The following is a 23,445-nucleotide window of genomic DNA, read 5'->3' as shown; positions in this document are numbered from 1 at the left end:
CAGGACGATCGAGGCCTCGTCTCCAGACACAACTCCGTGTTTTTACATTTTTGTTTCAGAAACGTTTCAACTGGCACAGCTGAGGTTTTAGGGAAACTACTCTGAAGCTTGATGTAGTGGCTCGTCTTGATCTGAGGTGACCCCTCCGACTCGCCGTAATGAGGACATGTTGTGTTGTCGTCCGTCTCCGGATCGTCTCCACAGTCTGCTGATTTTGTTTTCCAGCTGTATTTCCGTCTCTGCTGCAAACACAACAGGCCTCGGCTGTGAAGGGGGGTCGTTTCCTGAGAGGCCGGGTCTGTGTGGAGGGGGAGGTGTTGATGGGAACGACCTGACAGCAGGGCGGCGACGTTCACTCAGTGGAACCTCACAGCAGGAGCAGAGAACACAGAACCCCAGCTCTGAAGATGTTCCTCACAGGTTCCTTCCTCCTGATCTTCCTCACAGGTAAGCAGAGTCTTTCCGGTTCTCGCAGTCTGGTTTTAGAAGAGGGTCTGGGCCCAGAGGTCTGGGATCTTCACTGGGAACTCTCTCAGGGTTTAGTGGTTTTAGTGATCCGTTAATCAGGCTGTCAGTAAGTGAAGACAGGTCAAGCAGGTAAACAGAACCAGACCAGTTTCAAACTGTGGATTAAACTTCTTCTTTTATAATAATTCACAGAACAGACTAATAAATGATTTCCATGAGACTGAAACAGTGGAGCGATCTGTTGTTGATGCTGACGGTGAACAAACTTCCAGGAAGTGCATTAAAGGGTAAAAACTCAAAGGAAGACCAACGCTGAGCAGTCAGTGTGGTTTATTTCTAAATGACTCCAGTCTGGAGCTTTTTTAATGTCCGTCGATCAGAACATGAAGGAAATGAAACCCTGCTGGCATTTCCTCTCCCAGAAGCTCTTCCTGAGGTGGAGATAAGTCTCACGGAGATCAGAGAAAGTTTGATAAAGAAATCAGGAGTGTGAGGCTGATCTTCTCCTCTGATTCTCTCCCTCCATCTCATCTACTTTCCACCTTTGAACTCCCTCCTCCCTCTGATATCTCTGATCTCATCACCAAGTCAAAACCTTCATCCTGTCAGCTGGACCCCCTCCCCACTGTTCTGGTTAAATCCTGCCTCCCCTCTCTGCTCCCCCTCATTTCAGCTACTCCTCCTTGTCCTCTGGAACTGTCCCCGCTCTTTTTAAATCTGCAGCCGTCAGCCCCATCCTGAAGAAACCTGGTTCAGTTCCCAACAACTTCAATAACCTCCACCCCATTTCTCACCTTCCCTTCATCGCCTCTCAGCTCCACTCCCTCCTTCCCCTCAACAGTCTTTATGAACATTTCCAGTCTGGTTTCCGTCCCGCCACAGCACCGAATCAGCGCTAATAAAGATCACTGACAACCTTCTGATGGCAGCTGACTCCGGTCTCATCTCCATCCTCATCCTCCTCCATCTGAGGCGGCCTTCAGCACCGTTTCTCACTCCATCCGGCTCAATAGCCTCTCCTCCATCGGCATCACTCACTCCCCCCTTCACTGGCTTCACTCCTACCTCACTGGCCGCACTCACTTCATCCAGCCCAAGTCTTTCACCTCTCAGCCCTCCCCCGTTACTTCTGGTGTGCCCCAGGGCTGCGTCCTGGGGCCCCTCCTGTTCATCATATACCTCCTTCCCCTTGGCAGTATTTTCCGGAAACATGGCATTAATTTTCACTGCTACACGGACGACACCCAGCTCTCTCTCTCCAGTAAAACTGACTCCACTCTCCACCCTCCTCCCTCACCCTCTGCATCTCTGAAATCAAATCCTGGTTCCCCTCAAACTTCCTTAAATTAAATAGTTATAAAACTGAGCTCCTTCTTGTTGGCACCAAGTCCACACTGTCCAAATCTTACAGCTTTTCCCTCACCATCGACAGCTTCACAGTGTCCTCCTCCCTCAGGTGAGAGTCTGGGTGTCATCCTCCACAGCTCACTTTCTTTTCACTCCCACATTAATAACATCACTTGGTCTGCACACTTCCACCTACGTAACATAAACCGCCTCCGTCCCTCTCTCACCCCTCTCTCACCCCCCAGACCACTGCCATCCTGGTCCACAGCCTCGTCACCTCCCGCATCGACTAGTGCAACTCCCTCCTCTTTGGTGTCCCCCACAAATCCCTCCATCAGCTCCAGCTGGTCCAGAACTCAGCAGCTCCATCATCACCAAACCCCTTCCTCTCACCACGTCACACGTCCTCCAGCAGCTCCACTGGCTCCCTGTCAAAGTCCGGATCATTTTCAAAATGCTTCTGTTTACATTTAAAGCCATCCACAACCCCACCCCCCCCCCCCCCCCCCCCCTTCGTTCTATGTGATCTCCTACACGTTGCCCCCCCCCACGTTCCCTCGGGTCTTCCTCCTCTCTCCACCTCTCTGTGCCTCCGCCCACCTCAGCACCATGGAGGGTAGAGCTTTCAGCCGCTCTGCTCCTCCACTCTGGAACTCTCTCCACCAGACATCCACAACATTAATTCTTCATTAATTAAGACTCAAAACTCATGTGTTTCAATCTGGTTATCTTCTGTAACCTCACTCTTTCTTTGTCATTTGCTATGTTATTTTTTCTGTTGTTGTATTTATTTGTACTATGTTTTTAACCTTCATTGTAAAGCGTCCTTGAGTGTCCAGAAAGGAGCTGTGAAATTAAATGTATTATTATTATTATATTATTCATGAAAACCAGTCTCTCTCCCCATCAGGTGGATTCAGCTCCAGTCCTCCTCCAGTCCCTGTTTCTGAAGACACAGCGGGACTTCCAGGTAAAAACTGAGGAGTCTGTCTCCATCTCCAACTGTGAGCTGACTGGAACAGAGCAGTGACTCTTCTTCCTCCTGCTGGATGAAGGGCCGGTGGAGACTGAAGAATACTCTCCTGGAGATTACTATGACCATCCCAGATTACCAGGTATGATGCTGAAATGTTTTTTCACCAACTTGTTCTTGGAGGTTCACCTGGTGAAGTGGCTCCTGGTTACAGCTGGAGTTCAGGTCAGGAGTTTGGTTTGAGTTAGCTTGGGCCCCAGAGGTCTGGGATCTCCACTGGGAACTAACTCAGGGTTTAGGTCAGAGGTTTTCAAAGTGTGGGCTTGTGAGCCTCCCCAAACAGAACTCTACAGCAACCCCCCCCATATTTTACAAAGTTTATTTTGCATGTAGGCCGCCATTGTTGAGCACTTTGCAAAGCATTCTGGGTGGTGACATCACGAAGTTGTTTCACCTCTTAGCAGAGTTTTTAGGAGTGATCTGTTCGCAGCTTTGTAAGCTAAAAGTAAATAAATATATGAAAGTAGCTGCTTGGAGAGAACGAGGGGAGCGTTGTTCCGATAGGTTTTGTTTCTGGGTGTAGCGTGGCTGTTTACTGTTCTGCTGTTGTTTTATTTATAAATATGTTACTGACAGCAAGCTGAACCACACAGAGCAAATTTATCATCATATTCGGGGTTCATCTGAAGAGACGGGCATTCAGAGCACGTGATTTAATTAGGTTGGCAGTTTTTCCCGCACATCCAGGACCACACACAGCTCTTGGGGCATCTTCCTGGTCGCCAAAGCCTGGCCATGAATGATGATCAAACAGCGGCGGATGCAGTCGCTTGCACCTGTCTCAGCAGACCGCCGTGGCGGCCTGTCATGGCCGTCGCACCATCAGGACATATTAGTCAATTTGTTTTTCCTGAATGAAGTCATTCAAAGCCTTGAACATTTCTGCAGGTGTAGTGCGAGGCGGCAGAGGATGGCAAAAGAGAAACTCCTCCTGGAAAGCGAGCTCTTTAATAAAGCGTATACGCCGTTAGCTGTGCAGTTAGCAGCATCAGTGGACTGGTCCAGCTGAACGGAGAAGAAAGGCTCTCATAGCGTCCGGCAGCTGCTGCTTCACATCAGCTCCATGTCGGAGAGGCAGCGCTGGATGGTGTCAGACATCAGGATGGAGTCCAGCTGGGCAGCAGCAGCTTCGCCCATGAGCACCGAACACAGGGAGGAGCAGTGGGTTTCCCTGCCTTGCATGCGTAACGCTACGCGGTGTGATGCTTCGGTTGTCCTGGTATTCACAGTGCCAATCGCTTCCATGACTTTCTTCTGTGACGGAGTTCATCAAGTTTCCGTTAAAAAAAAAACCTCTCACGGCTTGGTCGTTAAACTTTGGAGCTTGGTTCAATCTGACGGCGGAGTTCACATGGTGGCATGCTGTCGTTAGCTAGCCGCTAGCACCTCCCTGCAGATAACACACTGTGGCAGTGGAGCTTCATCAGGACCAAGAAATGAAAAGCTAAACTTTAAATAATCAGAGTCAGACCTCCTCCAGACTCTGTGCCCTCTCTCGCTTTCACTGGAGATGCTAAAATGTGTATTGTATTAAGTATGATGGCCTCTGCTCTGACCACGAGCATGTCCGCAAGGGGGTGCCACAGGAACCAATACTGGGACCCCTGTTGTTCATTATGTACATCAACGACTTGAGACAAAATGTGCCTGATGCCAACATTCATCTATTGAGCTTTGGAACCGACGTCACCGTCCAATGCATTATGGGACGACGGCGCCATTTTGAAGGGGTAGAGAAATCAAAACAAACTATGACAACACTTGAAAATGCAAAAGAAAAGAGATTCTACCGCGACCGATTGCGTCTGGATGCACAATTATGATACCTCGTTCTCACGACATCTCACCACAGGTCTGACATCGCGAACGCAAGTTTGAGTCAGTGTGGATTTACGGTGTAGTGCAGGAAAAACCAGGCGGAGCGTGAGAACAATTATAAAGCACATTCGAAACACGCCGTAAAGCAGAAGCAGCAGATAATCAGCAAGATTAAAAAGTGAAAGAATAAAAAATAAAATAATGCCCTTACAGAACATCTAATAATATCCCCTTTTGCGGGATTAATGATGGATTTTTAACTTTCAATAACTCCGCTGAGTCCATCCTGCCACGGAGAGGAGCTGTTTTAACAGAGCGCAAAGACACACAGCTGCTGTGGAGCAGCTTCAGACCCAGCGGGGGAAACGCTGCTGTTTAGCCCCGAAAAGACGGAACTTTATTTTGGCAGTTTTACACAATATTTCACTGGCTTACTTTTGATGCACCTGCGCCACGAGAGGAGCCGACGTGGAAACAGAGCCTGGACTGGCTGGATGGAGGAGACGGGACCTGAAGAACTGCTATGAAATGTAAATAAACTCTAAAGTTTAGCAAATTATTAATTTACTCAGTGGTGTGAAGCCAGCAGCCCAGAAAATAATGTATCAGCTAAAGGGAGATTAAATACAGAGGACGTTTAGTCAAACATTTTATTAAGACTTCTATTCTTTAATTTAAGCTGCACCGACAGCGGGTGGCAGGCGCCGCCCTGGTGGCCTGAGTCCCGGGTCCTGCTCGGTCCCGGGTCCTGCTCGGCACCGGGTCCGGTGCTGGGTGTGTGTGTCTCGGTGGGACTCGGTGGGACCGTCCCCGCTGTGGGGCCGCGGTGCCGCCGCTGTCTGTCTCTGAGACATAATTAAACAAAACAATAAAACTCTGAGCTGTGTAACGTGAGTCAGCCTCACTATTTGCAATATCAGGGTTAAATTAACGGATCTATAATCTGTTCAGACCTCAGTCGGTCCGTTCGTCCAGACGACGCTGTTCATCGCTGCTGCAGCTTCCTCCAGACAGCGTTTTCCTTTTCTCCTTTAATTCCAGTTTTAATTCTTCCAAAGAGCTCCTCCTGATTTACCTCCACCTGAGAGGTGACGCTATGATTATGAAAAACTCTCACTAAAATGTCAGTCCCACTGCAAGGATGGGGAGTGGCAGCAGGAGGGCTTTGTTTAGAATAATTAATTAGCCATGTGCTGGTCTTAGCCGAGCTTGTTTAACTGACAGAGGAATTTATGACAGTAATTTATTCATGACCAATATGAAGAACTTACCAGGATGAAAATGTGTGGAACATATCAAGAGATATCTTGGGATGACATCAAACTTTATGTCCACATGTCTAACAGCAGCGATCCAGGCAAGCGGTAACATGATACGGTGCTTCCAAGCAGGAAAACCAAAAACAGACAGCCCATTCTCTCACTTTCTGCCCTTCCGGTCAGGCCAGTGAGCCTTACAACCAGCAACACAGCAGTTTCGAACCATTTTGGTCATTACTTTCCCAACTCATAATGGGTTTGCACTGCAGTGCGTTTGTTGCACCCCTTCAAAGTGGCGGATCAACATTAAAAATGGCTCCGCCCCTTTTTTGTGACGTCACGCTCCAAAGCTCAATACGCTGATGACACTATTATTTATTGTTGTGGTTCAACAGCTGCCAAAGCGATTGGGTCCCTACAGAAAGCTTTTCTTTTTTTTTTTTTTTTTTTTAACTTAAATTTTTATTGAAACATTTTTTACAAAAGATGAACACTCCACACACATGCAAACAAAAACACCCATAGACGAAAAAGAGAGAGAGAAAAAAAAAAAACAAGACAGAAAAGGAAAAAAAAAAAAAAAACACGGCAGAACAAACGACAGTGGCATAGAAGTTCCCTCTGTTACTAATGTGTGCAGCATCACCCTGCTCTTGAAATGAAGTATCCTAAACTATGGTGTCGTCCCCTTTCCGTTTATATTCAATCCATTTTTCCCACTTGGATTGAAACTTCCCCTCCTGTAACCTCAATATGTGTGTAAGCCTATCTATGTCAAATATTTCCTCCACTATTCTCATCCACTGCTCCTTTGTAGGTGGTTCAATTTTGCACCATTCCCGTGTTATACTCTTCCTACTAGCAGCAAGCAGTGCCTTTACAAGATAGATATCCTGACCCTGAATATTTCCTTCAGTTAGATTCCCTAAGTATAGTACTGAGCCCATCTTGGATATGTTATAGCCTAAAATCTCCTTTAATACTCCCCACACTCCTTCCCAAAAACCTTCTAGTTTTGAGCACTTCCAAAATATGTGAGTATGGTCTGCCTCCTCCTGTCCACATAACCTCCAACACTTCTTCTGTTCTGGGAGATACCTCCCTTTTATCTTTGGGGTTATGAAGAATCTGATGATGTTTTTCCAGCTGAACTCCCGCCACAATCTTGAGGCAGTGGTTGAATGTTGCATCTTACAGACATTATACCATTCTTCTTCTGTCATCTCAACTTCAAGTTCTTGTTCCCACTTTTCTTTTATATATAATGTTGAGTTCCGCCTACTCTTAACCAGACCTTGATACAGTGTTGAAATCACCCTTCCCATCTTTCCTTTATATGCATCCGTTAATACCTTAATTACTCCATTTTGCTCTGTGGACATATCTGTTTTTATTGCCCTTGCATAATAATCTCTTGTCTGCAAATATCTAAAAAAGTCATTTTTTCCTAAACCAAAATTGTCTTTTAAATGTTGAAAACTCATTATTTCCCCTTTTTCTATAATTTTACATATTGCTGTGATGCCTTCTCTTGCCCATCTCTGAAAACCAGTGTCTTCTTTTCCTGGTTGAAATTTTGTATCATATATTAGCCATCTTAATATTTTTGTCTCTTTTTCTAGCTTGAATTTCTTTATTACTGTATTCCAAATATTTAGGGTGAATTTAGTGATCTGGTCTAACTGATTCTCCTCTGTCTTATATAATTCCCTGTCTCCTAATAGTTTTTGAATCTGATATGTCCCTGCCTTAGTTTCAATATATTTCCATTTGGCTACGTAGTCATCATTACACCAAGATACTACTGACTTAATTTGAGCTGCATAATAGTAATTTTTTAAATCTGGGACTGCCATTCCACCTTTCTCCTTGGGCAGTTGTAGTGTCACCAGTTTGATCCTGCATTTCTTGCCTCCCCAAATAAACCTTGATATCTCTTTATCCCACTCTATAAATTGACTTTGTGGTATAGGTATAGGTAAGGAGTGATAAAGATACAAGAGCCTTGGCAATATGTTCATTTTGACTATTTCAATTCTTGAACTAAAGTCTAGAATCTGTGTCGTCCATTTTCCTAAGTCCCTCTTGATGCTGGTATTTGTCTGTTTGTAATTTGCATTGTACAATTTCTCAACCCCTTTTGTAATATTCACCCCTAGGTATTTTATTTTGTCCATGTCCCATTTGAGTTTGTATTTATCTTTGATACTGGTTGTTGGTGTATAGTTTAAGGCAAGTGTCTGTGTTTTAGTCACATTAAGTTTGTATCCTGAATAGTGTCCAAATTTCTCCAGTAAGTCCATTAGTCTGGGGAAACTGATGTCTGGTTGTCCTATGTATGCTATTATATCGTCCGCAAATAGACCCAGTTTGTGCTCTGCTCCACCGACCTCCACCCCTTTAATATTCTGATTCTGTCTAACTGCCTGTGCAAGCGGTTCTATAAATATAGCGAAAAGCGTCGGGGATAAACAGCACCCCTGTCTGGTTGACCTCTCTAACTTAATTCGACCGGTCAGACTCCCATTAACTTTCACTCTTGCTGTTGGCTCTTGGTACAATGTTTTAATACATTTAACAGAGTCTTCATTAAAACCGAATTTTCTCAGGACATTATATAAATACGTCCACCTCACACTGTCAAACGCCTTTTCAGCATCCATACTTACTGATTGCACACTTTCTCCCTTCTTCTTAGCCTCCTCTACTATATGTAATGTTTTTCTTATGTTATCCTGTGCCTGTCTTCCTCTTATAAAGCCTGTCTGATCTTCCTCTATAATTTCTGGGATGAATATCTCAAATCTTTTGGAGATTATAGATGTATAAATTTTATAATCTACATTCAGTACTGATATTGGACGATAGCTACCACACAGTTCCCTATCTTTACCTTCTTTTAGTATTATGGAGATTATTGCTTCTTTCCAAGATGGTGGAATTTTTCCCTTTTTCATGGTATACCGGAATGATGCCAACATTACAGGACTAAGCTCCTTCTTAAATATCTTGTAGAATTCAGAGGGGAACCCATCACTTCCTGGTGATTTGTTATTCTTCATTCTGTTTATTGCATTCCCCATCTCTTCTTCTGTGATATCTGAGTTTAATATTTTATTCTGATGTTCCCCGACTGATGGTAGATCCAGCTCCCCTAAAAAAGTTTGTATATGTTCTTCATCTGATGCATCTGGTTGAGTGTATAGTGTCTTAGAATATTGTTCGAATACCCTCTCTATCGCATCTGGTTCACTTAATAGTTCATTGTTTTGGGGATTTCTAATTTTGTGGATAATGTTCACTGTTTGTTGCGTCCTGATCCGTCTAGCCAATAGTCTGCTAGCTTTTGACCCCCCTTCGTAGTATGCCTGCTTCACAAATCTGGCTTTCTTTTCCACCTCTGTTAACAATATCTTGTCAATCTCTCCTCTGATTTCTTTAATCTCTTTAAGTATCTCTGGGTCATTCATATTCTGATGTTGTCTTTCCAGCTCCTTCAGTTTCCTGTTTGATTTGTGGTATTGTTCCAGTCTATTTTTCTTCATGAGTGTTGTTTGTGCTATTAACTTCCCTCTAATCACTGCCTTCAATGCATCCCACAGAACGGTGGGGTCCACTTCTCCATTATCATTTTCTTCTCTATATCTAATTATATCTCTCTTTATTTCTTCCACTATATTTGTGTTATTCAATATGCCAACATTTAGCCTCCAGGTTGTGTTCCTCTTTCTGCCAGTTAGATTTACTGTTAGGTATATTGCACTATGGTCAGACAGGTCAGTCACACCTATCCTACAGTCCTCCACTCTGTGTGTGTCTCGTTTAGTCAATAAATAATAGTCTATCCTTGAGTAAGTTGAATGTGGATGTGAGAAATGTGTGTAGTCTCTGTCTAATGCATGCATGTCCCTCCAAATATCTGTGATTCCCAGCTCTTTCAGTTCAAAATTAATGTACCTCGAGATATGAGTCCGAGCCTTCCTAGTACTTGTTGTGTCCAAATCATAGTTCAACACCACATTAAAGTCCCCCCCACAAATCAGAATCCCCTCCATTTCCGTCACTATGATGTCAAACAAATCCTGAAAAAATTTCTTCTCACTTTCTGGTGGTGCATACACGCTAATTAGTGTGACCATTTGTCCCTCCATTTTCCCCTTCACCATAGCATATCTTCCCTCTTTGTCATATATTTCTTTGATTACTTCAAATTTGACAGAGTCCCTTATCAATATGGCCACCCCCCTCCTATGGCTTTGCTTAAATGAACTATAGAATGTATTACTGAAGCCATATCTTTTCAGTTTTTCATGTTCTTGTGATGTCAAGTGAGTTTCTTGGAAAAACATAACCTGTATCTCTTCCTTTCTAAATTTTGTTAACACTTTCCCTCTTTTAATAGGATTGTTCATACCATTGACATTTAGTGACACCATTTTTATACCTCTATGTTGCATCACATTTTCCTTCGTCATCACTTTCTTTCCCTCCTATGTCACAAAACAAAAATAATACAAAACCAGCAAACACTAAATTCAACATGCAAAAAAAATAAATCCAAAATTGGTCTTCCAAGGTATCGGGGAATTTCAAACCTATCCCCCTGTTCCCTGCTGGTGGGTGAGGGGAAAGTCCTCTCCTAACAAGAGGGCCCCCCTTAGTGGCGAAGATCTCCTCTATCGGTGGTCTCCCAAGCTCACTAAAAGTGTCCAGCATTTCAATCCATATCCAGGGCTCCCGGTCGAAGCCTTCTTCATTTGTGACAGCTAGTACTATTTATTCATTATATATGTATGTTACATAATCCAACAAACCCTTAACATGTTTTTCTTTACTAAAAAAAAAAAAAAAAAAAAAAAAAAAGGGGGGGGGAGGGGGCACTATATACAACTCAAAAATCTATATAGCTGTGAATAATGCCGTATCCGTTGACCTTTATTTTCTTTAAGTTACTCACCCGCCTGATGTTCAAAGTTCATCTTTCAATATGCAATAGCTTCTACTCGATGTCCTATCTCTACAGAAAGCTTTTCATGTGGTACAGCACAAACTATTGTCACTAAAACTCATCTTCAATGCTGACAAGACTAAGCTAATGTTGTTCTCAAAGCTAAGAAGATGGAGGCCTCTTGTACTATTCCACCAGTATCCACTTTCGAAGGAAATGTTATAGAGGTGGTTCATATGTACAAATATCTCGGTATCCGGCTTGATGATTCTCTCACCTTTAATTCCCACATAGACAATATGGCAAAGAAACTCAAACTGAAACTGGGTTTTTTCTTCAGAAAAAAATTCCGGCTTCTCTTTTAATGTGAAAAAAAGGCTTGTCACTGCAGCTTTTTTTATCAGTTTTAGATTATGGAGATTTGTTTTTTAAGGATGCTACCGCTCAATGGCCCTCATTTATCAATCCATCTTTCAAACGGGTGTATATCTGAGTGGTGAGCTCACCGTTTGAGTGATCGGCTGTTGATAAATGCGGCGGCTGAATTTGATCGTCATTAACATGTTACGCCCTGAAATATTCATAGTCCCGAAGCCACGCCCACTGAGGTCAAACATGGAAAAGGAGCGATTTTGGCGAAAAAAGAAACTTTTGGGAGCTGGAAATGGATCCTCTCAAGTCTGAGGTGGAGGTAAATCAGGGGGAGCTCTTTGGAAGAATAAAAACGGAAGATAAAGGAGAATAGAAAAACTCTGTCTGGAGGACGCTGTTCACGGCAGCGGTGAGCAGCGTCACCTGGATGAACGGACACCGGCTGAGGTCTGAGCAGATTATAGATCCGTTAATTTAACCCTGATATGACAAATGATGAAGCCGACTCATGTTGTGCAGCTCAGAGTTTTATTGTTTTGTTTTATGATGTCTCAGAGTCAGACAGCGGCACCGCGGCCCGGTCTCCTCCCCACAGCGGGACGGTCCCACCGAGACGCACCTCGGACCGAACGGGACACAGCACAGGACCGAGCAGGACCCGGGACTCAGGCCGCCGAGGGCGGCGCGTGCCCCCCGCTGCTGGTGCTGCTTCAATTAAAGACAGTTTATAGAAGTTTTTATAAAATGTTTGACTAAACGTCCTCTGTCTGTATTTAACCTCCCTTTAGTTCATATGTTATTTTCCAGGCTGCTGGCATCACATCACTGATTAAATCAATAATTTTCTATACTTTAGAGTTTATTTACATTTCAGTGGCGGTTCTTCAGGTCCTGTCTCCTCCTCCAGACCCATGGAGGCTCTGCTGGTTCCCGCATCCTCTTGTGGCACAAGCGCATCAAAGTAACTCTGTCGCCAGTGCAATATTGTGTAAACTACCTAAATAAAGTCACACACCTTTTTGGGGATGAACAGGAACAGCAGCGCCCCCCGCTGGATCAGAGCGTCTGAAGCTGCTCCGCAGCAGCAGCTGTTAAAACTGCTCCTCTCCGTGGCAGGATGGACCAGCGGACTTACTGAAAGTTAAAAATCCTTTACGAGGAAGAATTTTATTAGATATTCCGTAAGGGCATAATTTTATTTTTTATTTATTTATTTTTTAATCTGTACTGAATGTGAGCTGCTCCTGCTTTATGGCGTGTTTGAGATGTGCTTTATAGTTATTTTCACGCTCCGCCAGGTTCTTCTGCGCTGCACCGCCAGTCCGCACTGACTGAAACTTGTGTACACGATGTCCGACCTGTCGTGAGATTTCATCTTTCCGAACGATCACGACCAAATTGAGAAATAACCAACCCGTCTTTCATATGTACGTACGACGGGCGTACGCCCGTATACGGTCGTACTACCGTTTGATAAATGAGGGCCAATGTCTTCGCAAGATAGACAGTTGTTATCACGCTTCCCTAAGATTCATAACGAACCGTAAAACCGAGACCCATCACTGTGACTTGTATTCTCGGGTGGGACGGCCGTCCTTGTCCACTGGGAGACTTGGACATTGGTATATCTTCATTTACAAGGCCCTGCTCAGTCTGTTGCCCTCCTACATCTGCGACTTAATCACTCAGAGAGGTGTCGACTCTCATTGTCTGTGCTGAGATGATGATCTCCTGCTCTCTGTTCCATTTGCCCGCACAGAACTCGGAAAAAGAGCTTTTGCGTATTCAGCTCCCTACACTTGGAACAAATTGCAAAAGGACTATAAATTGAGTGAACTCATTCCCTTGAGCTCTTTTAAAACAAGGCTGAGAGCATTCGAGACAGCATCTTTTACGTGTCATTGTTTTTTATTTCAACTGTAATTTATCGAACTGTGTATTGTAACTTATTATTTTGTGACTCCCTTGAAAAAGAGGTTTTTTAATTTCAATGGGACCTACCTGGTTAAATAAAGGTTAAATAAACAAATAAAAATAAACAAAAACCCATCCATCCTGCCTCTTGTCAGATATTTACACTTCTCTTTTCTTTTCAGGTTTATTTATTCTCTTGTCGCGCTTCCCCTGAAGCCCTCTGGCGCCCCCCAGGGGAGGCACACTTCATGCTTTGAAAACCGCTGGTTTAGTGGTTTTAGTGATCCATTAATCAGGCTGTCAGTAAGTGAAGACAGGTCAAGCAGGTAAACAGAACCAAAGCAGTTTCAAACTGTGGATTAAACTTCTTCTTTTATAATAATTCACAGAACAGACTAATAAATGTTTTCCATGAGACTGAAACAGTGGAGCGATCTGTTGTTGATGCTGACGGTGAACAAACTTCCAGGAAGTGCATTAAAGGGTAAAAACCCAAAGGAAGACCAACGCTGAGCAGTCAGTGTGGTTTATTTCTAAATGACTCCAGTCTGGAGCTTTTTCAATGTCCGTCGATCAGAACATGAAGGAAATGAAACCCTGCTGGCATTTCCTCTCCCAGAAGCTCTTCCTGTGGTGGAGATAAGTCTCACGGAGATCAGAGAAAGTTTGATAAAGAAGCCAGGAGTGTGAGGCTGATCTTCTCCTCATGAAAACCAGTTTTTCTCCCCACCAGGTGGATTCAGCTCCAGTCCTCCTCCAGTCCCGACCAGAGTTCCAGGTAAAAACCGATGATTCTGTCTCCATCTCCAGCTGTGAGCCGACTGGAACAGAGCAGCGACTCTTCTTCCTCCTGCTGGATGAAGGGTCGGTTAAAGCTGGAGTTTAGTTTGAGCTAGCTTCAGTAGTTAGCATCAGGATGTGTTTTGCCGGATGTCGTCACAGTCTGTTTGAGGGTGATTGTTGAGTTTTTTATAGAGCTTTACAGTTTTCAGAATGAGGGGGCGTGGCTACTTGAGTGACAGGTGTGCTCAGGAGTGACTGATTCTTCCAGCCAATCAATCCAGGAGGCTTTCAGGAGGTTTTCATTAAGGAGGAGACATTAAGATTAAGTTCTCAGGCTCTCAGTCAGCCCCGCCCCCTGTTGCTCTCTGGCCCCGCCCCCTCGTTGTCTTTTTTTCATCTCAGGCTCCAAAAAACCCAAAAGCCTCTAAGCTGGCTTCATTTTCTGATATCAGAAACAAACGGGAGACGTCAGGAACTCTCTGTCCATCTGATACACCGTCCACGTCTGGAACTGTAATCAGCTCGTTTGTTTTGAGCTCATTCTGTTTTTATGCTTTTTTTGTTTTGTTTTTTTTGCTTCCTGAACTTTGCTCTTTAATGTCTGAATTTCAAATCATCAAAGTTCTCGACTTCTCTGACTTCTTCTGAACTGACTTCTTTCAGGGACAGTCATTCGAACACCATTGTTTGAAGATAAAATACCAACTGCACCTCGGCTGCTGAATGTTCTTGTATTTCAAAGTTTAAAGAGTAAATCTGCGTTTCTTTTCAGAGGGAACACCTAAGCCCGTGTGTGGGATGAGAGGAACCTTTGACAGTGCAGAGTTCCACGGTATGAAAGACTGAAAAACTGCAAGGAAATTGATAAAACTGTAAACTTTCACTCGCATGTCCGCTTTTCTCAGCTGTCCTCCACACAATATGTTAAGACTGAAGACGAAATGTTAAGAATCCAGACATCGTGTTGTTAGTTATGGCTAACTGCTGTAATTCTTGTATTAGTTGTGTTTCCTCCTCAGAGCATCCAGTCATTCTCTATTTATTCTGTCTTTCTGCCTCGCCGGCCCCGCCCCATGTGTCCCTCCTGGATCCTCCATTCTCCCATCATCAGCTAAATACGTGTTGAACATGACGAATCCTCCTGAGTATCTCAGAGAGTACTTCGCAAGCTTCTATGACTCTCCAGGTACAGAGAACTGAGGTTAAAGAATTCTTCTTGAGGCAGCTGCTTGAGACGATGGCTTGCTAATGGGAGACTGGTGCAACATGAAATACAGGAACTTCAGGAGACATCACTGAAAGCAAGACATGAAAACAAGACAAAGCACAACCAAAAAGAAACCCTCACACTGACTTTTGTTTTTGGATTAAAAAAAGCAGAAGAAGCAACGCTGACTGTCACGAACGAAAGGCTGATTAAATATGATACAAAAACATCATTAATGTAATACAGTCATTGGTTACCCGTCAACAAAACGCTTGAAAGCTTTGCTGTGAGTCCAGCATATACCTTTTAATGCATGCATTCTTTTCCTCGAAAAAACAAACTTTCTGATTCGAATGTTTCTGGATTTCTTCACAGATCCTTGTGACCTGTACTGTAATTATGATCAGGTTATAGACAAACTGCAACTGGATAAACTAAAGGAGAAGTTGACCCTCAGTCGGCCGGTTCAAAGTCACCGCATTCTCACCTATGTTTACCTGGAAATGGTGATCGCTTCCATCCTGAATGTGGTAACCTGTTCGCCGTATTGTTGTTACTGTTTGTTTAGAAATTTTTCTTGTTTTTAAAGCTGTGAAGTATGATATTATGGAGCTCTATGTATCCTTGTGGAAAGCATATCGTATCTGCAGCCTGGGGTATGTTTGTCATACATCTTTGCTGTGTTTTGCATTGTTTCATACATGTGTGTTTTTGTCCATAGAAAGCGAGTGAGCAGCTTTTTGTGACTCATATGTGGCTTTATATGGTGAGTTTTCTCTCACTTCTTCTTTCCTAAAGTGAAAAGAGAAATTATTTACCCTCAAACAGATAAATTGCATGTTTTTTTATCCTCTTCTCCATCTACCTGGACAGTCCTGGAACAACCAGTTCATTTCCTGGGATCCTCAAAAGTTTTGTGGAATTAAACACATCGTCGTTCGTAGCGACACTTTGTGGAAACCAGACATAATTATTGAGGAGATGTAAGTTGATGTGGCTTTCAGGTAATCACAGATCTACCTCATTTATCTCCAGTTCCAAATCAGTCTGGACACGAAGAAGATGCAACGGTCTGCAAACTGATTCACAACTGAAGGTGTCTTCTCCCAGATCCCGAGGGAGGCTGGAGACATTGAGTCCCAGTGGACCATGTCCTCCACCTACATTGTTGAGGCAGCTGCTCAGAGCTGTGGTCATCAGGTCTCCGGTGCTGCCGTGGTAGAAACCCCTGAACTCGGTGGAGGACACCCAAAGTAAGGGCTTGCGTCAAGCTGAAGACGGAGCCCTATCGAGTCTTGTTGGCTCGTGGGACTCCAGAAGCAGCTGACAGGAACCGGCAGGTCACGTGAACTGCAGCCCGAGTGGTTGTGGAGGCAAAAACTCGGGTCTGGAGGAGTTCAGGAGGACATGCAGGAGGGACTACCGGTCAGTCTCAAGAAATTCTGGCAAGCAATCTAGCACAGGAGGGGAAAGCAGGTCTCCACCAACACTGTTTGAAGTGCAGGTGGGGAGCTGCTGACCTCCACTGGGAATACTATCGGGTGGTGGGACGGTGGAAGGAACACTTTGAGGACCTTCCTCAGTCCATCGACAAGTCTTCCGTGAAGGAAGCAGAGACTGAGGTCTCAGAGGTGGACTGAGGTCTCCGAGGTGGACTCGTCCATCACCCAAGCTGAAGTCACCGAGGTTGTTGGTCAGCTTCTCGGTGGCAAGGCACCGGAGATTTATGACATTCACCCTGAATACCTTAAATCTCCGCATATGCACAAACCTGGAGGTAACTCAGGGACCGGAGGAGGTCAAACTCGTCAGCCTCGCCAGGAAACTCTATTCCAGGGTACTGGAAAGGAGGATTCTACCGGTAGTCGAACCTCGGACTCAGGAGAAACAATGTAGGATTCGTCCTGGTCGTGGAACACTGGACCAGCTCTCGACCATCCATGGGGTCCTCGTAGGTTTGTGGGAGGTTGACTAATGAGTCCACATGTGTTTTGTGGATTTCTTGAAGGCCTTCAACCACATCCCTCATAGTACCTTGTAGGGAGTGCTTCGGGAGTACGGAGTCCTGGGCCTTCTGTTGAGGGCCATCTAGTCTTTTATGACAGTAGGAGTCGAGTACATGAGACCCATTCCAGGTGCATGTTGGACTCCGGCAGGGCTGCTGGTCCTGTTGGTAATTTTTGTGGACGGAATTTGTAGGTTCAGCCAGGGACCAGAGGGGGTCCGGTTCTGGGACCACAGGTTTCATCTCTGCTTTTCGGAGATGATCTTGTCCTGTTAGCTTCATGAAATCTGTTCCATCATGCAGTGGGGTGGTTTGTGGCCGGTGAAGCAATGGGGATGCGGATCAGCACCTCCGAATCCGAGGCCATGGTCCTGGACTGGAAGAAGGTGATCCACCCTCACTGGTTTTGCAGAGAGTCTCTGCTTCAAGTGGAGGTGTTCAGGTTAGCTCGGGGGTCTTCATCAGGAGTGGAGGAAGGATGAAGGTGAGATCGCCAGATGGATCAATGCATCGGTAGTGTGGGTCCGTCACGGTGAAGAAGGAGCTGAGCTGAAAGGAGAAGCTCTGGGTTTACCGGTCAGTCTACGTTCCTACCCTCTCCTGTGGTCATGAGCTCTGGGTCAAGACTGAAAGGACAAGATCCTGGACACAAGCGGCTGAAATGAGCTTCCTCCATAGGGTAGCTGGGCGCTAAGTTAGAACCAGGGGGAGTAGCTCAGTCACCAGGGAGGAACTCGGGAGTAGAGTTGCTGCTCCACATCCAGAGGAGCAATCTGAGGTGATTCAGGCATCTGTTTACCATGCCTCCTGGACTCGTCTCTGAGGAGGTGTTCCGGGCAACTGGGACGAGGCCCTGGGGAAGACCTGGGACACAGTGTTGAGACTGTGTCTTGGCTGGCCTGGGATCCTCCTAGCCTCCTAAACCAGACCCGCCCACTCCTCATCCACATTTGGATTTGGATTTGGGCTTAGTCTGGATAGGAGCCCATTGAAACTTCTTGCAGGGGGCGTCGGTTACTCCTTTGACTGGCAGCGTACTTCAGCCAATCAGCGCTTCAAAACAAATACGTCATCAAAATGCGTTAGCTTCTCTAAGGGTTAGCATTAGCTCATTAGCTCTAGCTTCCTTATACGTAAAGACACGCGAAAATGTCTTTTCCTGTCAGTGACTCACCAGGCACAGACTCTTGCTCTTGCTTGATTGTTGTAAATCTTGATATTTTGGCTGTAACTTTACTGATTGCAGCTTTAAGACATGGTTAAAGTTAAAATCCGTCGTCTCCGCTACGTCCAGCGATAGTGTCACTTCTGGTTTAGCCACCGGAATTCGCCAAAAAAAAATTGAAAACAAAAGCGGCAATGCTGATTTGCTTGGCCGTTTCAGACCGAGTGAAATCCCCTTCTATGGGCTCCGACCCAGACTGAGCACAACTCCAAAATCCATACGTGGATGAGGAGTGGGCGGGGCTGGTTTACGAGGCAAGGATCCTCCAGGAACAGCTGCAGAAAGTGTCTGGGGGACAGGGAAATCTGGGGATGAGGGAGTCTGGGCATCCCTGCTTAGACTGTGACCTGGTCCCTGATAAGCGGTTCATGAAGGATGGAAAAAGATGATCTTTACAGTTTTACATTGAGCGTTTTGACCAGACATGTCTGTTTGACATGTCTTCTTCTCAGGTTCCCCACATGTTAAAAAAATACCAAACAGTGTAAAGATGTCACAAGACTGAAGCAACTTGCAAAAAAACGAGCAATCTTAGAAGCTGAAATTGTGTGCGTTGTACCTCACACAGGCTGGAGAAGGACAAAATCGCTCCGAGTCCTTTCCTCAAGGTCAACTCATTCGGCGAGGTGGAACATCGGATCGATCAGGTGGTGACGGGCACCTGTCGCATGAACGTTTACAAGTTCCCCTTCGACACCCAGCGGTGCACCATCTCCTTTAAGTCTCTGATGCACTCAGGTGAGGAACGGTGAACACATGAACGCTTTCCTCCGTCGACCCGCCCAGAAACCCAACCGCTCCCTCTTCTGCTCCCGCCTCAGATGACGAGATACGCTTCGTGGTCAACACAAACACCACAGTCATCTCGAAGTGGTCTCACCACGCCATGCAGTCGAAGCACGAGTGGCGGTTTGTTAAGATGACGGTCACCAACAAAACCAACAGCTTCTACTTCGGATCCAACCAGACTGTGATTGTTTACACGGTGGGTGTCTCGGCAGATCGGCAGGTTCGTCTGTTCCCCACAGTGAGTGTGACGGCCAGCCATTAACAGTGATGAACACACAAAGTGTCATGCCGCCTCTTGACACCAGGAGGCAGCGGTCACACAACACAGCACTCGATACCACCTTGAGCGATACTTCATGTCTTCCAGCATTCAACCTGAGAAAATGTGAAGCAGTGACAGCAGCTGCAGAACTGTGACTCACCGCTGCCACCCAGTGGACACAAGTCACACCACGAAAGCAGAAACGGAAAAGAAATCAGATTTTTGCAAAAAAAAAGAAAGAAAAATACAGAACGGCAAATGATTGGCCACAAAAGTCAGCTCCGTCACTTTCAACCACACATCTTCTGTATCGGTTTGCTTTAGTTTATCAGGGATTCTTATGTGTTTGGCTGGGTCGACAAAGTTTCCTCTCTCCTACAATTCAGAATAGAGCCAGTGTGTGAACCTCCTGTCCTTGAATGCATCTTTTCCCAGGTTTTCATGCAGAGGAGGCCGATCCAGCACGCCGTCAACTTCCTGCTGCCCATCTTCTTCTTCCTGTGTATGGACCTGGCCTCCTACCTGATCCCAGACAGCGGAGAGCAGAAGATCAGCTTCAGGATCACAGTGCTGCTCGCCGTCACGGTGCTGCAGCTGATTCTCCACGAGATTCTGCCCTCCTCGTCCGACAGGGTGCCTCTGATCGGTAAACACCCCGACAGCCTCGCTCTCGTTGGACGATGCTTCACATGAGCCAGAACGCTAACTCAGGGACTCTGCTGTCCTCCCAGCCGTCTACTGCATCGGGATTTTCTTTATGATGCTGATCAGCCTCCTGGAGGCCATTTTGGCCACGTATCTGATCCAGAAGGACTCGGAAACCCAAGACTGCCGAACCGATGGAGACCAAAGCAGCAACTCAGAGAGAACAGTCAGTTTCTGTGGCTTTTCCAAAGGTTAGTCTGCACTAAAATGGTCTGTATAAAGACTGAACTGACAAAGATCTTCCCCAAATAGACACTTCGTGACCTTTTGGATCAATTATCTATAAGTCCCTCATGTCAGCATCTTTGCATTCAGCCCCATGCTGGAGTTTTAACTGTGCTCTCTCTAAAAGCTGGATTCTCTCTCTTCACCCAGACTGTAATGTATCAGGCTGGCCTACAGCTTTAAAGGTTTCCTGATCTGACCACCTCAGTCCATCCTGACCGCAGAGATTTTGAAGAGTTTGACAAGAATCAGGATCATTTTAGAGCAAAAGGAAGGACAGGCAGTGAGCTGCTGAGGGCCATGGCTCAGTGATGCATGCTGGGAGTGATGGTTGGGACAGAAAGCTGTCAGGATCCAGTTTGCTCCATATGAGACAGTATGAGATGGAGACAGTCCAGACAGGAAGCAGGTGGTCATAATGACTTGGCCGATCGGTGCATTGAATTGTGGGATCTGGGGAAACTCAGCAGCAGACTGTTGAATCCTGGATGTGAACGTCGCCTCCGATCTGTCCTCCCCAGAGTGGAAGAACAGCAGCAAGCGCTCTTCTCTCCACCACACACCGGCCGATCAAACCCCGTCTGACAGCAAGGAGGTAAAAATCTCAGGAAAGTTCATCCACAGACCGTTTCAAACAAGAAAACCCTGATAAACCTGGCTGTTCATGATCTTCTTCTGCAGACTAACAGTGAGAAACCAGAGGTGAGCATGAACATGACCCAGGAGGCAGGCGAGCTGGAGAAAGACTCCGATGTTTCCTGGAAGGACGAGGAGAAACCCGGCTACTGGACCCGACGGGTCCGGAGGATCAACAGAGGCTTCTTCATCCTCTACCTCACTACAGCCACGGTGTTTCTAGTCTACATGTTCTCCCTGTGGACCACTCCGGATGAGGACTAAAGTACCAGGCAGTGTTGTTCAGAGAGTGTGAAGCTTGGCCTCCACTCAGAGCCCTGCAGTCATCAATAGTTGTGTGTTGAGTGATTTTCGTGAAGAGCTCTTGGGAAAGTGGTGTGATCTACCGATTGCGACGCACCAAATAATGGATCAGCTGCTGCAGTGCTGCACATTTCATCACAAATTATCATGCAGTGGTCACTAACCCTAACCCCGATGAAGGAGCCATTATTTCTGCAGGGCAGGCGGTAGATCACGTCCATCACCCGAAGCATATTTGTGCTCCTGAATATTCAGAACTCACCTGCTTCTTCACCCCTCCAGTGTCACGTTTTCCAGGTTTTCAGACGGATGACGTGTGCACATTTTGAACAGGATTAATATAAACGTCCTGTCGGCTTTTGTTCTGCTCACTGTTCTCCAGTCACGCTGCTGCCGCTTTGACTTGTTTACTGTTGCTATGGCGACGACACACTGCATTAAAAGAGATCTTTTTAACCCGAACCACCGCTTTACGTAAACAGTACAAGTGTTTTTGTGCCTAAACCTAACAAGACCCTCACAATAGCATTTATTTTAATCGCTTCATCATTTAAAGGGATTTAATCATATCCGGTCTGTGAGGTCAATAAATTCCAGCAAAACACAGCATCTGTTTATCCAGTGTGAATTCACTCCAAGTGACGCAGACATGCAGGGTGATTCCCAAACGACCAGAGACCCGCAGGTGATGCTCATCAGTCCATCAGAAGATGTCTGCTGCCGGAGCAGGGGTTTATGTGGGCCGGAACCACCAATCCGGAGTTCTGGAACTTCTAACAATGTCAACTGAGCGACTGGTCTTCTCCAAGCATCAAGATCGTACTTTCAGCATTCCGCTACGCTCACCGTCTATTTTAAGCTTGAAAAAGACGAGGGTCAGAATGAGAGGCAGACTCGCAGGCCGACCCGGCGCCAGGCTAACGCTGCAGGGCAGCTCGCGGTGGCAGCACGGTGGACACCGCGGACATTCTCACCAGAGATGAGGAGGAAGTGTGTGATATTTCTAAAAACAGAAGCAGAGTTGCTGAGCATGAGTGGCCAGAATGTAGGTCCTGAGCGCGACTCCTGTATTTTACCAAGAACTACAGACTGATGAGCAAAAACAGGAAGTTCGGTTGCAGCATGTGCAGCCAAAGAGTGTTGGTGTGGAGACGCAGCAGTATCAGTCTGATACTAGACGTTCGTGAAGAACGGGAGAACAGTTCTCTCTGCAGGCCTGCCTGATGCAAAACACCCCTTAATAAAGGGACAGTGCACAAGAGTTCTGCAGAAAAATACCAACCTTTTTCCAAATTTCCCCTGAATTTCTCCAATCAAACACCCTGAATGGTTTGCTCCTGTCCAAGTCTTTGCATTCTCCCTTTATTAAGGGTGTCTGATTGTCATCATCAACCCAGGAGCTCCGCCCCGATGGACCCGGAGCGCCAGGCGACTGCTGTCAAACAATCAGGCAGAGGTGATCGTCATCAGGGAGCAGCAGTCAGACATGAGCCGAGGAGAGACGCTTCAGAAACAGACAGAACACGACCAACTGCGGCATGACGGTGTTTTACTGTAGCCAGCAGTCATTCACGGCTTTTCCTTTTTCTGCAGTGTACATGCTATGACAGAGTAGTGAATGAGTACTGACATTGACGATCACTGTCCTCCTTTCAGCAGTGGCAGCAGGTTTTCAAGCAAGAAATGAGGGAGAACTGTATCAAGAATATTCAGCAGAGTTCTGTCAGTGCAAGACACAGTTTGAAACGATTCAGAGTGGTGCAGAGACGACAGTATTCTCCCTCCAGACTGGAAATATTTCCTGCAGATCCACCCTGACGTGTTCAGTGTTGGAGTGAAGGAGGAAGTCTCGCCGTGTTGTTTAGATGGTGTGATCCCTCAGGATGAGGCTGGGGTTACTCCCCTCTCAGCGCCGATAGCGATAGCTGGGCGCTGCTCCAACGCGTTCTTTCAGCGGGGAGAACACTGGAAGCTCTTTGGGCGGAGCTTCAGCTCAGTGTTCCACGTCGGCTTGGCATTCGTACCTAAAGCTGATGCTCAATCAGTTGATTTTTTACTCCTGCTTTGACCATCAAGTCATCAGAAATGAGACGCCTTGGCCCTCATTTATCAAACGACCTTTCAGACGGGTGTATATCTGAGCGGG

General features: G+C 45.8%; 1 protein-coding gene across 1 annotated transcript; it reads left to right on the top strand.

The window, feature by feature from the left end:
- The first annotated feature begins 300 nt into the window (after positions 1-300).
- On the top strand, positions 301-22,234 carry LOC115384576 (5-hydroxytryptamine receptor 3C-like). The gene is made up of 15 exons (XM_030086831.1): positions 301-447; positions 2,726-2,785; positions 2,871-2,930; positions 13,893-13,937; positions 14,715-14,774; positions 15,054-15,128; positions 15,525-15,679; positions 15,871-15,915; positions 16,023-16,132; positions 18,948-19,117; positions 19,201-19,364; positions 19,866-20,076; positions 20,162-20,326; positions 20,882-20,955; positions 21,042-22,234. The coding sequence occupies exons 1-15, from the start codon at positions 408-410 to the stop codon at positions 21,258-21,260; spliced, it is 1,653 nt and encodes a 550-aa protein (XP_029942691.1). The 5' UTR covers positions 301-407; the 3' UTR covers positions 21,261-22,234.
- Positions 22,235-23,445: the final 1,211 nt, after the last annotated feature.

This window comes from Salarias fasciatus, unplaced genomic scaffold (assembly GCF_902148845.1).
Source record: "Salarias fasciatus unplaced genomic scaffold, fSalaFa1.1, whole genome shotgun sequence".
In the NCBI taxonomy this organism is placed as follows: Eukaryota; Metazoa; Chordata; class Actinopteri; order Blenniiformes; family Blenniidae; genus Salarias; species Salarias fasciatus.
This window is presented reverse-complemented; position numbering and strand designations above follow the sequence as displayed.

Coding starts and splice junctions, on each gene's coding strand:
- LOC115384576 (XM_030086831.1), top strand. CDS start 408: ATGTTCCTCACAGGTTCCTTCCTCCTGATCTTCCTCACAG. Junction 15,916..16,022: donor CTCATATGTGGCTTTATATG/GTGAGTTTTCTC, acceptor CTACCTGGACAG/TCCTGGAACAACCAGTTCAT. Junction 19,365..19,865: donor AGACTGTGATTGTTTACACG/GTGGGTGTCTCG, acceptor ATCTTTTCCCAG/GTTTTCATGCAGAGGAGGCC.